Raw genomic sequence first — 15763 nt, 5'->3', positions numbered from 1 at the left:
AGGTTGATGAGGTCAATATTGAGATTTGAGAAGGTCAAACTAGCTTTCCTTCCTTTTGTTGTTGGTGTTCTATTGACGAAGAGGTTTTGACAATCTGTGACTGTGGGCACCGAGTGACTTAAGTTAGTTGAATACTTTGATGTGTTCAATAGATATACCTGGGGTTTTTTCGCATATGATGCAGTTCTTGGTAATCTGCGGTCGATGAATATAATTGATAAACTAAAAGAAAAAAAATAAAGAAATAAAGCAGAATTCGGTGACCTACACCAGCGTAGGTGTAATACCCAAAAAATCATGTATCCTCTCAAGAGTGTTAAAGAACTTTTAAATGAATTTTAATTTATATATAATTTATTTATGATATAAAGGTTATATTTAATGAAATAAATTTATTTAATTTAATGGTAATTTAAATATTATTTTTAATTAAATGATTTCATTTTATTATTTAAAATTTATGTATAAATGATTTTATGCTATTTATTTTGCTTGAGATTTTATGTTTCAAAGTTGAGATTTTAAGCGTTAAAATGTATGTTTAAATATTGTGTTAAATAATTTAATGTTATATAATTTGTCTAATGTTTAATTAGTTGCAAATTAGTTTTGATGTTTAAGGTTAGGATTAACTCTGTATCGAGGGAAACACGACTGACCTATGAACGATGTTTAAGCAAATAATTTATGTTTATTTTAAGTTCAAGTTGGTGCGGTGAATTTTTATAATTAGAAGATAAATATTTTAAAACTCTGTATTTTCCACTAATGGATCGATTTTCAAGCTCATTAGTTACAAATAACTTGAGCGTGCAACTATTTTCCTCAAAATTTCTTCTTTCCCCACCCCCTAGGCGCCGCCTCTCCATCTCCCTGTCCCTTTTCTCTCGTTCAAACCTTGCAACAGGGAAGAAGAACTATTCCCCAATCTCGATCGTGCAAGGCTAGGATCGCTAAAAGGTTCGATTATCTCCAACCAATGACGATCAGACAAGTTTTTAACTATTTTGAAACCACCAATCAAGAGTATATGTATTTTGATATGACAAATATGTATGTTGATGTGTAAGTTATGTATATTGAATTGATTCTATGAGTTTTTGATGAACATATTATAGAACTATGAAACGTGAATTGTTTTTGGCGTTTTGGTTAAAGATTTTTGAGAAAGATATTAACGATGTTTGAGAAAAGATTTTGAGAATTGGTGAAAGTTTTTTAAATGTGAGAATTTTGGGTGTGTGTATATTGAATGAAAGTTTAGATGTAAACCCTTTTGAAGATGATGTTTTTTGAAATTTTCATGTGTTTGATCCAAAGTTTCAATGGATAAGTAAGTAGGTTTGGAAAGGAGATAAAAAAAAAAGCGAAAAAAATTCGAAAATCGCACCTTGCACCGCTGCCTGTGTGCGCAGGCAGCAGTCGGGAGCAGGGGCACCCAGAAGTGGGCGCGGGTGCTGCGCATGTACACCTGGACAGGGCACACTCGCACCCTGTGTTTCATGTTTCCCGTGCTCAAGCGGTGTTTTCTTCCGCTCGAGCGCCGGGAGTTAGTTCAACTTTTTAATTTTTGGCATTTTAAGTCCAAATTCATGTTTATGATATTTTAATGTATTTTAAGTATTTTAAGATGTCCTATGCAAAAAAATTCGAGTTTTAATGGCAAGAATGAAAAAAACGACTCATGTGGATCGGTTTAGTTATGTATTGCATCATATGCTATATGTTCTCACGAAAGTTATATTCATTATGAAAGCATGAAATTTTATAAACGTAAAGATGATGTACTCATTTTTTTAATTAGCATGCATGATTTTCAAAAAGAAAAGGGATTTATTTAAGAGCACGACTTGTTGAGTTTCAATTTATTTTCGAGGTTCAAGTTATTTTCCCATGATGACATGATATTTTTAAGATATTTTTAAGTGTGTTTTATGAACGATAAGAAGTTTTATGATGCAAATATTTCATGATGAGTATGATGAAGTAATGGAGAAAATGCTTATGATGACGATGTTATGATGAGAAAGCATGATGAAGTTTACGAAATTAGGATGCTGAATGATGTTATGCATGCATGAAAATATTTTGATATTTTATGTGACTTTACAAATTATAGTAAAGAGCTCTCACGTTTTTAACTAATAGTTTGGTGACTAATGAAGATATCTACGGTAATGAGAAGAAATTCCAAGTTTGTAAAATTTCTTGCTAACTAATTCAAATTTAAATTTGCTGACAAATTTGTTTCCAAGATGAATCTTGAATTAAAGTTAAAAATTTCCAAAAAACTTGAGATTGCAATTAGTTTGATGGATTTGAAGCTAGGGATTACAAATCTAAAATAACAAATTCATTTGTTTATATGAACAAATCCAACTGACAATGGATTTCAAATTCAAAATAGTTACTTTTTGAGTCATTGGGGTTGATTTTAAATTCATCTCATGGAGTTATTTTTTTTTTTTGACGGACATGGAGTTATTTCAAATCCTATAACTCTAAATATTATGGACCATAAAAACCCCAACTTTCCCCATCCCGCTGCGGGTTGCGGGCTGGTCCGCCAAAATTTTAAATAAATAAAAAATTCAAAAAACACAATTAGTATTTGACGTTTGGGTTGGCCCGTTTAGGCCCGCCTCCAAACATGCCAGTAAAACCCCAACCCAACCTGTCAATTTTTCATGGTGGGACGAGCTGATCTGACGGGCCGACTCGTTTTGACGGCTCTAGTTATCATTCAAATATTTTATTAGACGGTCGTTGACCCTTTTTATCCATGATAGAAAGAAAACGAGCTCTATCGTCCCATGCCGCGGCAACTGCCCTTCCCGTTCCACCCGTGCCGATCCCATGATCGCATGTGTTTTGCTGATAGAAGAAGTATTAGATCAGCGTAAGGCTTACATAACCTTTGGCGTTGCACGAATTAAGTCCTAAAATTATGTGAAAAATTCTTGAATATACTGTCGTGCTAGCAATCGAAGACTCGGGTTCAAATGTTTGATTTTATTTCTATACGCTATTTTATTATTTATTTTAAAAAGGCATGCCTGTTATTTAATATCTATAATATGTCTTTACTTTACTATATCATTTCAAAATGAAAGTTAGTTTTCCTGGCCTGCTGTAGCTTTAGATTAAAACCTTTTTGCATAATTAGTTATTCTTTAATTTGAAGGAAATGATTAAGTCAATTGACACGATATTTATATTTTAAATACGACATTACCTTCTCTGCATTCAAACTCGTGATATCTATTTGTTCAAATTCGTGACATTGATTATACCATCGGATTAAAAAAAAAATCATAATAAGTAAAAAAAAATTGAATGTAATCACACATATTGAAAAATAGGTAGAAAAAAATTATAATTATATAACAATAAAAAACGCGGATAAAATCACAGCTGATATTTACACAATAGTACGACTTGTCATATTTTTCAACATTTTACAATACAATTTTTATGTGAAAAAACTCGATTCCATCCTAAATGTTTTGCGTCATTCTCGGTTTAGTCCTATATGATTTTTCCTTCGCAATTTAGTCTCATATGTTTCCCACTATTTCCCGGTTTTGTCCTTCCGTCTATTTGGAGTTAAAAACTAACGGCGCGACATCACGTGCCAACCACATGTTCCAAAAAGCCCGAAAACCCTTGAAATCCCTAATACTTGCAACCATTCCATCGTTTTTTTTTTCATCTCACCCAGAAACTCTCTTTGATATGAAATTTTGCCACAACAGCTTTAATTGGAGTATACCACACATGTGAAACAGGTATGTATCTTTGATTTCACCCTTCTTCGGTTTTATTCTTGATTGATTGGGTTTAGGATGCTTGTTTTCTTCTGTGAAAACATCCTGTACAACTTCAAACTTTGGGTGGGTTGATTCGGGAATTGGATCTGTGGCAACTAATGACAGTAATAGTAATTGTGAAGTGTTTTCTTAGCTAAAATTTTATGCCTTGTATCAGGTATCTGTGTTTCGATCTTGAGCTAATGGCCCGGCGAAGTAAATTTTCACTGGAGAGGACTCCAAATTATGGTATTTTATTGTTTGTTTGTTTTATGATGCAGATATATGTACTCATGAATATTGTACAATTCATGTTTTCGAGCAATGACTATGTTTATATATATATATATATATATATATATAGGGATGATGAGATTGTTTGATCAGATAACGATCAAGTTGTATTACAATGGAAAATTCCAAGCTCGTGGTAAACACAATGAATACATCGGTGGAAGCGTTGAGTATTTCGACTTTGTTGACCTTGATAAGCTAAGGGTGATCGAATTATGGGATTTTGCAAAGGCAGTTGGATTTGAAGAAAAAAATTGTATGAAAATTTGTCAAAAATTTGGAAAATCTGGAAGTTTTGTATGTTTGGAAACTGATGAAGCTGTTTTGAATATTGGAAAAAAGATACCAGAAAATTACGAGATTGGGGTATATTTTGAACACCTAGAATATTCAAGTCATGAACTTATAAGCCTTGTTGAGCAAGAAGATGATGAGTTTGTGCAAGAAAATGAGGATGATGTCTGTGAAAGTGAAGATGACTTGAGAAGTGTCCATGATTCTGATGATGATGAAAGACGATCATATCCAGTATTTGATCCGAAGAAAAATTCTGGAATTCCATATTTACAACTTGGATTGATCTTCAAATCGAAACAAGAGGCAAAATTTGCAATCGAGAGTTATTGCATTAATGAGGGAAAAGCAGTGAATATCACAAAGAATGACAAGATTGGGCTTTGGGCAGAGTGCAAGTATGATGGCTGTACATGGATGATTCATGTGGCAAGGATGAGCAATGACAGTTGTTGGCAGGTGAGAACTTATTATGAAGATCACAGTAATTGCTTTGGGATTTAACCAACAAGTCGATCAACTCAAGTTGGTTAGCTAAGACTATGAAAGATACCTTTGCAACAAATCCTAAATTGGGAACAAAAGAATTTAAGGATTATATTTGTAGAAAATTCAAGTGCAGAGTATCAAAAAAGGTAGCTTATATAGCTAAATTAAAAGCACTGAAGTTGCTGCAAGGGTCACACGAGGAGCAGTTTAGCAAGATAAGGAATTATTGTGCGGAGTTTAAAAGATCAGACGAAGGAGCCACAATAATTTTGAAGTTAAATGAGGATGATGAAGGGGTAAGCAGATTTCAAAGGTTATACATCTGTTTCACAGCTTGTAGAGTGGGGTTCAAAGATTTTTGCAGACGTGTCATTGGTGTTGATGGATGTTTTCTTAAAGGAAAATACGGTGGACAATTGTTGACAGCTGTGGGATTAGATCCCAATAGTAACATATTTCCACTATGTTATGCATTGGTTGAGCGTGATAATGACAGTTGGACATGGTTTTTGAAGCTGTTGGATGATGATATTGGACCTTTGAATGAAGATAGTTGGACCTTTATGTCAGACAAGCAGAAGGGACTAATTCCTGCGTTTGAGGATTTGTTCCTTTATGCAGCGCATCAATTTTGTGTAAGACATTTGCACAGCAATATGAAACACGATGGATTCAAGAGCCTATCGATTAAGAACGCATTATGGGCTGCAGCAAAAGCAACAAGAATTGAAGAATTTCATCGACGAATGCAGGTACTAAAGGCCATTGAACCAGCTGCCTATGAATGTCTTGGGAAGAAGCCTGAAAATCACTGGACCAGGTCACACTTTAGCACTGTTTCGAAAACTGACATCTTGACAAACAATATGTGTGAAATTTTCAATAGTATGATATTAGATTCCAGGGAGATGCCAATAATCCAGATGTTCGAGTCAATAAGAAATATGTTGATGAATAGATTTGTGATGAATAGGGAGAAGGCCAAAAAATGGAACAGTGAAATTTGTCCAAAGATAAGAGATTTGTTGGTTCAGAATTCGAAATTGGATGCTGGATATTCACCTATGATGTCATATGAAATGCATTTCCAAATAATGAATATGTCTGAGCAGCATTCTGTTGACCTATCTACTAGGTCTTGTAGTTGCAGGAAATGGGATTTGACTGGCATTCCTTGCAAACATGCTATATGTGCGATTTGGTACAAGAAAGAAGATCCGGGGGCATGCATTCATCCTCATTACATGACCAACACATACAACAGATGCTATGCAATGTCAATAATGCCTGTAAATGGACAAGATTTGTGGCCTGACTGCGATTTTACACCACCATTACCTCCAGTGTACACTGAAAAAATTGGAAGACCGGCAAAATTACGAAGAAGGGAACCAGATGAACCACCCCCTGCATCTAAGAACAAACAAGCTCAGAAAAAGGCGCGTAAGTTGAATGGTGCTAAAAGATCCACCAGTTGCAGGAAATGTGGTAAACCAGGCCATAACCAGAGGTCGTGCAAGGTGAATGTAGAGGTGCAACAACCTATGGAAACACAACAAAGCACTGCTTTGGCAGAGGAGACTACAACAGCTACTACTATGCCTACAAAGAAAGATCTGGTAAACTGCTCAAATGCAAGAATACTTTAATTTTTTGTGATCTTCATATAAATTAATATATGTAATTAATTCATGTAGGCAAAGAGACCTAGTCATAGTGCAGCTTGCTCGAGCACAATATCATCCACGAAAGCAAGATACTATAATATTTAATTTCTAGTATTAGTTCTTTTATATTATATGGTCTAACATTCATGTCGTAATTTCATTATATGTTTACCACTATAGGTGAATGAGTCCGTTGATATTCAGAAACCTGCTTTTGTCAAGGGTGGAAGAAACTTCACTACGGTAGCACGACTCAGAGCTTACAAAAATGCTATAAGTGGAATGGGACAATCAAGCTCTTCTCCAATGCATCTATCTCAAGAATCTGTTAAAAAGAAATAATTTTCTACAGATTATGTTTTCTTTTTTGCACTGTCCTACAACATGAAACAATGCATTTTGATACTTTTGTTGGCAAATTGATGTTTATATTGTTGGAACAGTGGATAGAAAGAATCTGTTTGTGATTCAGATTAATGTATGTGATTCAAGAAATTTCTCACTTGTTGATGGTTTTGATGAGTTTGTTCAAATTTCCTTCACTACAGTAGCACAACCACTTCTATTAAAAAGGACTTTTCGTTTCCAATTTCACAACATTAAGTAAAAACCAAGTTTGGTAATATTATATCGAGCATGAACCATACGAGATCATACAACAATGGCACGTACCGTGTCCATAAATAAAATTTTCCATCTATGCCAACTAATTGAACATTGAGTTAGAAAACAATACAACACATAATAGTAGTAAAAGTTCCAACACTACAGCCATACTACAACCATACACTATCCAAACATTGAGGACATTACTTACAATCTTTAATTCTCATCTCCCACCACTTGCTATTTTTATCTTCTCCGCTTGTTTTTTTATCGCTGCATTAAGCCTTGAAACCTTTGCCTCATGTCTTTTGTTCTCCTCTTCCAACTCTAAAAGCAAATCGTTCACCTTCATGAAATTTTCGGATCGATTGAGATTGGGTGATGAACTACTACTACAAGTTGATCTAGTTGACCTTGACGTAGAGGAAACTGTTGGTTGGGATTGTTTCTCCATATATGTTATGGTATCCCACATTGAAATATTAAACTAATAAAGAGTTAGTTATAAACTCATGAGGCAACCCCACCCAATAGGTAACCCTTTTGGGATCCTCGTTAACTAACTCTTTATTAGTTTAATATTTCAATGTGGGATATCATAACATTGCCGACCCCCGACAAGGCCGTGCCGACGTCTGCGGCGGCCTACTCTAGGCGGCTTTCACTCACCTTTCAGTATTCAGTGCATGCATTCATGCACCTTAATCCGGCCTATAATTTTTCCAATTATCGACACTGATCCGATGGTAGCCCTTTCCTAGGTCGTCCCTTCCGCTACGTCGGCTCTCAACGAGAGCACCAAATGTTAGGTTATAAACCCATGAGGTGTCCATCCCAAAAGGCTTGCCTATTAGATGGGGTTGTCTCATGAGTTTATAACTAACTTTTTATTAGTTTAATATTTCAACGTGGGATATCATAACAATATACGATTTAAAAGCTCGTACTGCCTCATCTCTACTCCAGTAAGAATTGTGGACAGCACCGTAGAAATTGTTTACTTGCCTACTTGCTTCTTGCTTCTTGCTTCTTGCTTCTTGCCAAGACCCATAAACACCAGGTTTGTGTCCAATATAAACGACATATGACTTTCCCTATGTTAAACAATAAAGTGAAACAATTAAAAAACATTCAAAAATAAATGTGATTAATTTACTGCTCAAACAAAGAAAGCTCGCCATGTTAGTGAATAGAAAATTATATGGAACCTGAAACCAGAAAAATTAAAAACAAGGGACAAAAGTGAAGTTAATTCACATCAGCTACCATAAAGTAATAGATAAACTAGTGCTCAAATTTTCCAGAAAATTCACTTTTTTCAAAAAAAACTAAATTATCAAAATCGAAACAGAATCATATCTCCAGCATGTATTTCAATTACTTAGAACTCAACTTTGCAGAATCTAACAAACGATAAAAGTATAGCTAAGAAGACACTTCACAAGTACTATCATTAGTCGCCACAAACTCAATTCCCGAATCAACCCACCCACCCAAAGTTTGAAGATATAGAGGATGTTCTCAAATTTCAGAATAAAACGAGCATCCAGTTGGCCCTAAACCGAGTGAAGCAAGAATAAATAGAAGAAGAGAGGAAATCATGGATACATACCTGTAGAGAGTTTTCTAGTGCGAACGAAAACTAAAAATAGAAAGATTGCAAGTAAAATTAGAGATTTCATATGGTTTTTGGGGCTTTTTGGAACATGTGATTGGCACCTGATGTCGTGCCATTAGTTTTTAACTCCCAAATAGACTGAAGGACCAAACCGAGAAATAGTAGAAAACATATTGAACTAAACCGGAAACGAAAAATCATATATGACTGAACCGGGAATGGCGCAAAACATTTAGGACTGAACCGGGTTTTTTTCCCCAATTTTTATATTTTTCGTGCGGTTTCCTAAAGTAAGTACATGTTTTAAGTGGGGATAATAATTGGAATATTTTAGTTTGATAATTTTAAGTAGGACTGAGATATCGTACCAAAATATCGAATTATCGGAATACCGTATCGAAGATATACAGACATTTTTTCGATATTTCGAATTTTTTCGGTATCTGTACGGTATCGGTATGGATTTTTTCCATACCAAAATTTCGAAATTTTGGTATCGATACTGATATGAATTTTTTTTATACAGGTATTTTGGGTAGGGTATACCGAAGTCCACCCCTATTTTTAAGTAGGGGTGGTAAAAATTCTTGAAATCCCGACCCTTCCTAAATCACATCTCATTTCCGTCCCGAAAAATCCCTATCCGACATTTTTTCGACCCGAATTTTTGGGATTTTTCCCATCTCAATTAATATCGGAAGAGAGATCAAGAATAAAACATTATCCCGACGGGATTTCCTACCCGTCCCAAAATAATATTATAATATATTTTATCAATAATTTTATTAATATATTAATCTAAATATTATTGTGTTTCCACTCATATAACAATTAATTATGGATTTATTTCACATAATTGTTTATTGTTAAAATGATCGAATAGTAGAATAACGAAATGACATTTTTTGTGTATTTTTTTAAAAAAAATTAAATTAATAATTTAATTAATTTATATTTATAATTATATAATTAGAACAAATACTATAATAAGAGATGTAATTTGACAATCTATTTAACAAAATTTATATAATAATTTATATCCGAAAATTTTATTAATAATTATTCGATGCATATTATGATAATCTTTTTTTGACAAAAAACCTTGAAATATTATCCGAAATATTTTAATATTATATGTTTTAAGTTGAATATTTATTTTTTTATTTAGAAATATGAATTTCTAAATAGTATTTTTATTAAATAATCATATTTTTTTGATTTTCTGAACGAAATCTTGAAAATGAAAAAAAAAAATTGGGATTTCCTCTTCCTACCTGAATTTTTTTTTGGACGAAAATTAGGTATGAGGGTTATGGAATGGGTCCTGAGTCCCGATCCTATTCCACTCCTATTTTTAAGGTAAAAGTAAGGGTTAAATCCGATGCACAAGGGTTAGATCTAGAGTGATCGTATCTAGATCGAAAGATAAAAAATTTCAATTGAAAAAATCGAAAACCTAATAGTAATATGAATTTATTATTTTATAAATTTTATTCGATGAAAATTGAAATTCATCGTAATACAACATAAATGACAAAATTGTAACTTCTCCTCCGTTCCATATGACGCCTTTTAATCTGGTTCTTTGAATGATTGTGATATAATTATGAGTAATCTCTCAAATTAGAAAAATATTCTTTCATCCAAATAACAATCATATGAGATAATAATATAAATAAATAACACAATAACTGATTTATCAATGCTCAAAGCCTCAAAATTAGAAAGATATTCTTTCATCCAAATAACAATCACATTGAGAAGGAGTACGATAGCAATCCAATTCATCCCAAAATGCTTTCAACCGTCATTGTTTAATTTCGAAGATGCGTGGAAGATTACCGTGAGAGAATCGTGCTCAGAAGTCGTCCCAAATGCTTTTTGAGCTATACCCATTATGAATGAACGAAGGGTAGAAAAAAAAAATTAAAGATGAAAGTTTTTCTTTTGTCTTTTTTTTTTTCAAAAATCCCACATGAGTCAGAGGCTCATTGGCTCATGCGAAGATTAAATCGAGAGATGTGCAATGAAAGCTTTTCTTTGATACCATGTTAAGTGGTAATTAAGCAATGACATATAGTATTTTGTCATATTTTGAATTACATACCATGCAATATAGAAACACAAGAAATTCTATTCTAGGAATACGTAAATCGATCCTATAATTATAATTATATCCAATATTCAATCCAATGATTAAACTAACTAATTAGGAATGTATAATCGTATCAAATCAATATAATCAAAGATTTTATTCCAACAGTATTTCATTTTAAAAATCGTGTTATTCTATTCTTGTAAATGGTTTTTTATTATTATTATTTTTTTGTATGCATATATATTTCATGAAACATGAGCGAGGTATATTTAGAAACTCAGATTAAATTGTTTGGTTTTCATTTTATCACGGGATCAATCTTCCGTGACCATCAAATTTCATAGTTTCCATCACTAGTTGAAAGCTGAAAGCTTTTCTTATAAATGTTTTTATATGTTTTTTCTATAAAAACTTTTATCTTTTTCTATATCACCGATACTTGAAAAAATAGCGATCTTTTGTTCTTATCATTGATGGCATGCCTTTGGTATGTTTTGTAGATGGAAACAGCACATATACAGAATGGAACTAGATATTACGTCATGGTCTTTCCACCGGAAGAGTTCATCTTACCTTAAGGTTGCGCTTGGATTAAAATATTTCAAATCCATAAAGTTCGATTATAATTTTAGTGTTAATAATGAAACATAAAAAATTCTTAAATTCTTAAATTAGTTATTTACACCAATGTTTTAAAAATCTAAAAGATGTATATAAATAAACAAAAATATATTTATCATAGTTTAAAAAATAAATAACTATATAAATATATTCAAAATATTAATTATAGTTTTATATACTATATTTTTAAAAATAAATTAATTAATTAAAAAATATATAATAATAGAAAAATAATATTTTTAACAAAGTACAAATTTCAAATAATCATGTGTATATATATAATAAAATATTAAATTAAGATTTTAAAAAAAATTTAAAAAAAATAAAAAAAATTCGAAAACCGGTTCAACTGGTTTTTTTGCCGGTTCTTGGGACCGGTTCTTGGCCGGTTCGACCGATTTTGACCGGTTTTTGACCGGTTTTGAGCGGTTGAACCGTTAAAACGGTTTTTAAGGGTATTTCGGACCGGACCAGTGACCGGTTCCCAGTCGAACCGGTCGAACCGGCCGGTCCGGTCCGATTTTTAAAATACTGATTTACACATTACTTTGATGGATTAAAATTGATTTCAAATCACTACTTTATTGGATAAACTTAAAATACATCCTAAATGTCATGAATTACCATATAAACATAAAAGAAGTGAATTTGATATTTATTGTGTTACTTCTCTAAGTCTAAACAACAAAAGTGCATTTGAAATCCATGAATTTGAAATACTTCTATCCAAGTGCAGTCAAGGGTTTTACCCGAATCATAAATCCAATGCCTCGTGATTTGTCACATCAACAATATTTCATTTATTATGTTCATGTGTAGAAATATTGATCATCGAATGCATGATTTGGATAATACTCATAATATAAGATCTCATTAACCATTTACATCTATCCGACTTTATTCTTTCACAGGAATAGGTTATTTGGATGCGAGTTTATATCATCATCATCTCAATTTATTAATTTGGACATGATAGATATTTTTCATTCAATGATATTTATTTGTCACAGTGATATTAATGATCATTGAACAAGAGAATATCAGAAAGGCAATAGCATTTCTCAAGGAAACTGATGCATGGACTTCTAAAGATCCAAGATATCTTACCCTTTTTCCCAGATTTTGCATTGATTGATGATCTCAAGGTAATTAGTTATCATTCGTATATTTTACCATGATGGAAGGAAAACGAGCTCTATCATCCCATGTCGCAGTAGCTTTTCTTATTTTATAAATTTTAATCGAAATTATTCTGGTGTGATTCAAAATCGAATTAATCATTTTTTTGAGAAGGAATCGAATTAATCATTTAAATTTTACTTTAATAAAATAAAATTTATATATATATTTAGAGTATATAATTTTTTTTTTTAAGTACTAGAGTATATTCAATAACTCAAATATAGATGATTATATTTCTATTCAAATATTTTTTGATTCATTAAATTTGTGTAATAGCTTAATCTTACTATATAAAAAACGTTAAACTGAAATAATCAATTAAAAGATTATCTAATTATAAACTCAAAAAACAGTAAGAACATTATAGAAAACTGGAGTTTATTGATCAATCTATAACTTTTAGAAACATATAAAATGATCTATCGAATTTATTTCTTATAAACCAAATTATAATACGATAAAATCGAACGAGACAATATTAAAATTAAAACGATTAAAATATCTGATTAAATATTTCTAAATTCGTGAACTAAAACTGAATTTTAATTATGTTAACCAACATCAGAGAGGATCAATGTTACCTTGAGGGTAGCTGTCCTCTGTTGATCTAGACGGACCAGATCGCACAACAAATCAAATGCGTTCTGGTCCGTCCAGATCAGTTGAGGGCAGGGTAATATGTACAGTGTACTGAACCCAACATCATATCAATAGTTGACTCGTTGTCCATTTTTAGCTAAATCCTAGCCACCCACAAATACGTGGAACCATAAAAATGAGTTAAGTTCAAAGAATTGATCTATGGCATCTCGTCAAATAAACAGATTGAATCAACAATTTTTACGTCCATCCAAATTATGTATTAGATGGATTGCGAGTTAGCTTGTGTCAATATTCAAATATAATTAAAATTTATGAGTCAGCCGTCCTATCAACAAAATTGATAGGATTGGATTGATAATTTATCCGTGCTCTTAAAAAATTAAATGGTAATTTTCGGAGAGTTGTGGGTTGATACGATAATTAATCCGTTTTAGTGACTAACTCCTAAAATCCATATTCTCGTGTTGACGTCAGGGGTGTTCATATTTCGAATAAAATCGAAAAAACCAAAAATCCAAACCGATAAAATCAAAGATCGAACCGAACCGAAAACCGTATTTTGTAATTCGGATATAACTATTAAAACCGAAGTTTATTTGGTTCGATTTTGGATTATATATGTCAAAACCGAACCGATCGAAAAAACCGAAATTGAATTAGATTAATAATTTTATTTATATTTTATATTTACATTATATATGTTATAAGATGATATTTAGTGAATGAATAATCATTTTGAATAATTTTAGTTGATTGTTGTTTATTTATTTATTGTTGTTGTTTATGTAATTTATAGTTGATTAATTGATTGTTGTTTATGTAATTTTTAGTTGATTGTTATTTATGTAAGTCATTTAAACTTTATTTTTAATTTTTTTACTAAGAAATCATGTAAAAAAACATATTATATTTTACAATGTATTTATATTATTAATTTAATAATTCTATCAAAATCGAAATAACCATAGAAATTTTTTTTGTTTTTGTAAAATATTATAAGACTGTGGTTAGATGTTTGTTCTTATATTGTTTGTTATTTTTTTTGTTTTTTCACTTTATGCTTATAACTTTAAGTTGTGTGTTGGGGTATTTAAATTACACGTTGAATGAAATTTATGTTTATTTTATTATGTTATGTATTATTAATGATCAAATCGACAAAATCGAACCGTATAAACCGATTCATTATAGTACAAAAACCGAACCGAACCGAAGTAGAACGGTTTTACTTCGGATTACATTTTTTATAAATCAAAAACCAGAAAACCGAACCGAAATTAGACAAATTAAAATCGAACCGACCGATGAACACCCATAGTCGACACTAATCTAAATTAGGGGTGGAATCGGGTCGGGACCCGTCCCGTAACTCCCTTAACCCGATTCTCGTCCCGATAAGAATTGAGATTTTTTTTCCCGATCCCGCACCCGAGAAGTGTCGGGACCCGAAATATTTGGGATCCCGTCGGGTCGGGAGAGGGTAATCCCGAATAATATTTTTTTAAAAAAAATTCTATAAAAATATTTTTTAAAAAAATTATGAAAAAAAATCAAACAATTTTTTAATACATTACAAATAAATTAAAATTTCTTTATATATAACCATTAAAAAACTAAAACATTTTTTTAGTACATTACAAATAAACTAAAACAACTACTTAATTAATAAAAAAATATATAATTATTCATAATAATAAAAAAAACAAAATAAAAAATTTATAACTCAATGTTAATATTAAAAAAGATAAATATAAAAAAAATTATATGGTATATAATTATAAAAACATTAATATTAAAACATAAAATTTTTTAAAAAAATTTTTTTTAATTAAAAAATATTATTAAAAAATATTATTTTTATATTCGGGTCGGGTCGGGAATCCCGTTGAGAAAAGTAGCCCATCCCAAAATTAATCGGGTCAGAAAAATTTCGGGTCGGAAAAATTTCGGGACGGGATCGGGTTGGGAATGGGGACGGGTCGGGATTTATATAAATTTTGCCACCCATAATCTAATATATATATTTTCGATTTTAAATCTTCCACTCATGTGAGGGTGTATTCAATCAAGGAGAAATAATAACTTTTAATGACTTTTGTATAGTTTAAAAATCTAGATGTATTCAATCTAGACTTTTATATACTCTACAAAAGTTTAAAGGTATTCAGCATGGAATTTCATAGAGTTTTTAAAAGTCATGTGGTATTCAAACATGACTTTTTAAAACTCTACAAAAGTCTATAGGTATCCAAAATGTCATTAAATCTCCATTGACTTCTATTAAATTCTTTAGTACAAATTTTAAAACCTTAGGTACAAATATGAAATGTAAAAAATTCTTCACCACTCATGCCAAAGATTTGTAGAGATTTCTAATTATAAAAAACCTATAAATTATTATTTTTCTCCAAACATAAAAAACAGATATATATATATATCTTATTATTAAAATTATATAAAAACATAAAAATAAAATCATGAA

General features: G+C 31.4%; 1 protein-coding gene across 4 annotated transcripts; it reads left to right on the top strand.

The window, feature by feature from the left end:
- The first annotated feature begins 3652 nt into the window (after positions 1-3652).
- LOC140863704 (uncharacterized) lies at positions 3653-7055 on the top strand. Of its 4 annotated transcripts, XM_073267310.1 has the most exons (6): positions 3653-3788; positions 3988-4058; positions 4174-5706; positions 6022-6505; positions 6584-6637; positions 6734-7055. In XM_073267310.1, the coding sequence occupies exons 3-6, from the start codon at positions 4940-4942 to the stop codon at positions 6893-6895; spliced, it is 1467 nt and encodes a 488-aa protein (XP_073123411.1). In that variant the 5' UTR covers positions 3653-3788; positions 3988-4058; positions 4174-4939; the 3' UTR covers positions 6896-7055. The 4 variants fall into 4 exon arrangements, with proteins under 4 accessions (XP_073123411.1, XP_073123409.1, XP_073123408.1 ...); XM_073267308.1 differs by having other exon boundaries at positions 4197-6505; XM_073267307.1 differs by having other exon boundaries at positions 4174-6505.
- The last annotated feature ends 8708 nt before the right edge of the window (positions 7056-15763 follow it).

Source organism: Henckelia pumila, chromosome 4 (assembly GCF_033568475.1).
Source record: "Henckelia pumila isolate YLH828 chromosome 4, ASM3356847v2, whole genome shotgun sequence".
NCBI classification, from domain to species: Eukaryota; Viridiplantae; Streptophyta; class Magnoliopsida; order Lamiales; family Gesneriaceae; genus Henckelia; species Henckelia pumila.
Note: the sequence above shows the minus strand (reverse complement) of the source record. Positions and strands in the feature narration are given on the sequence as shown.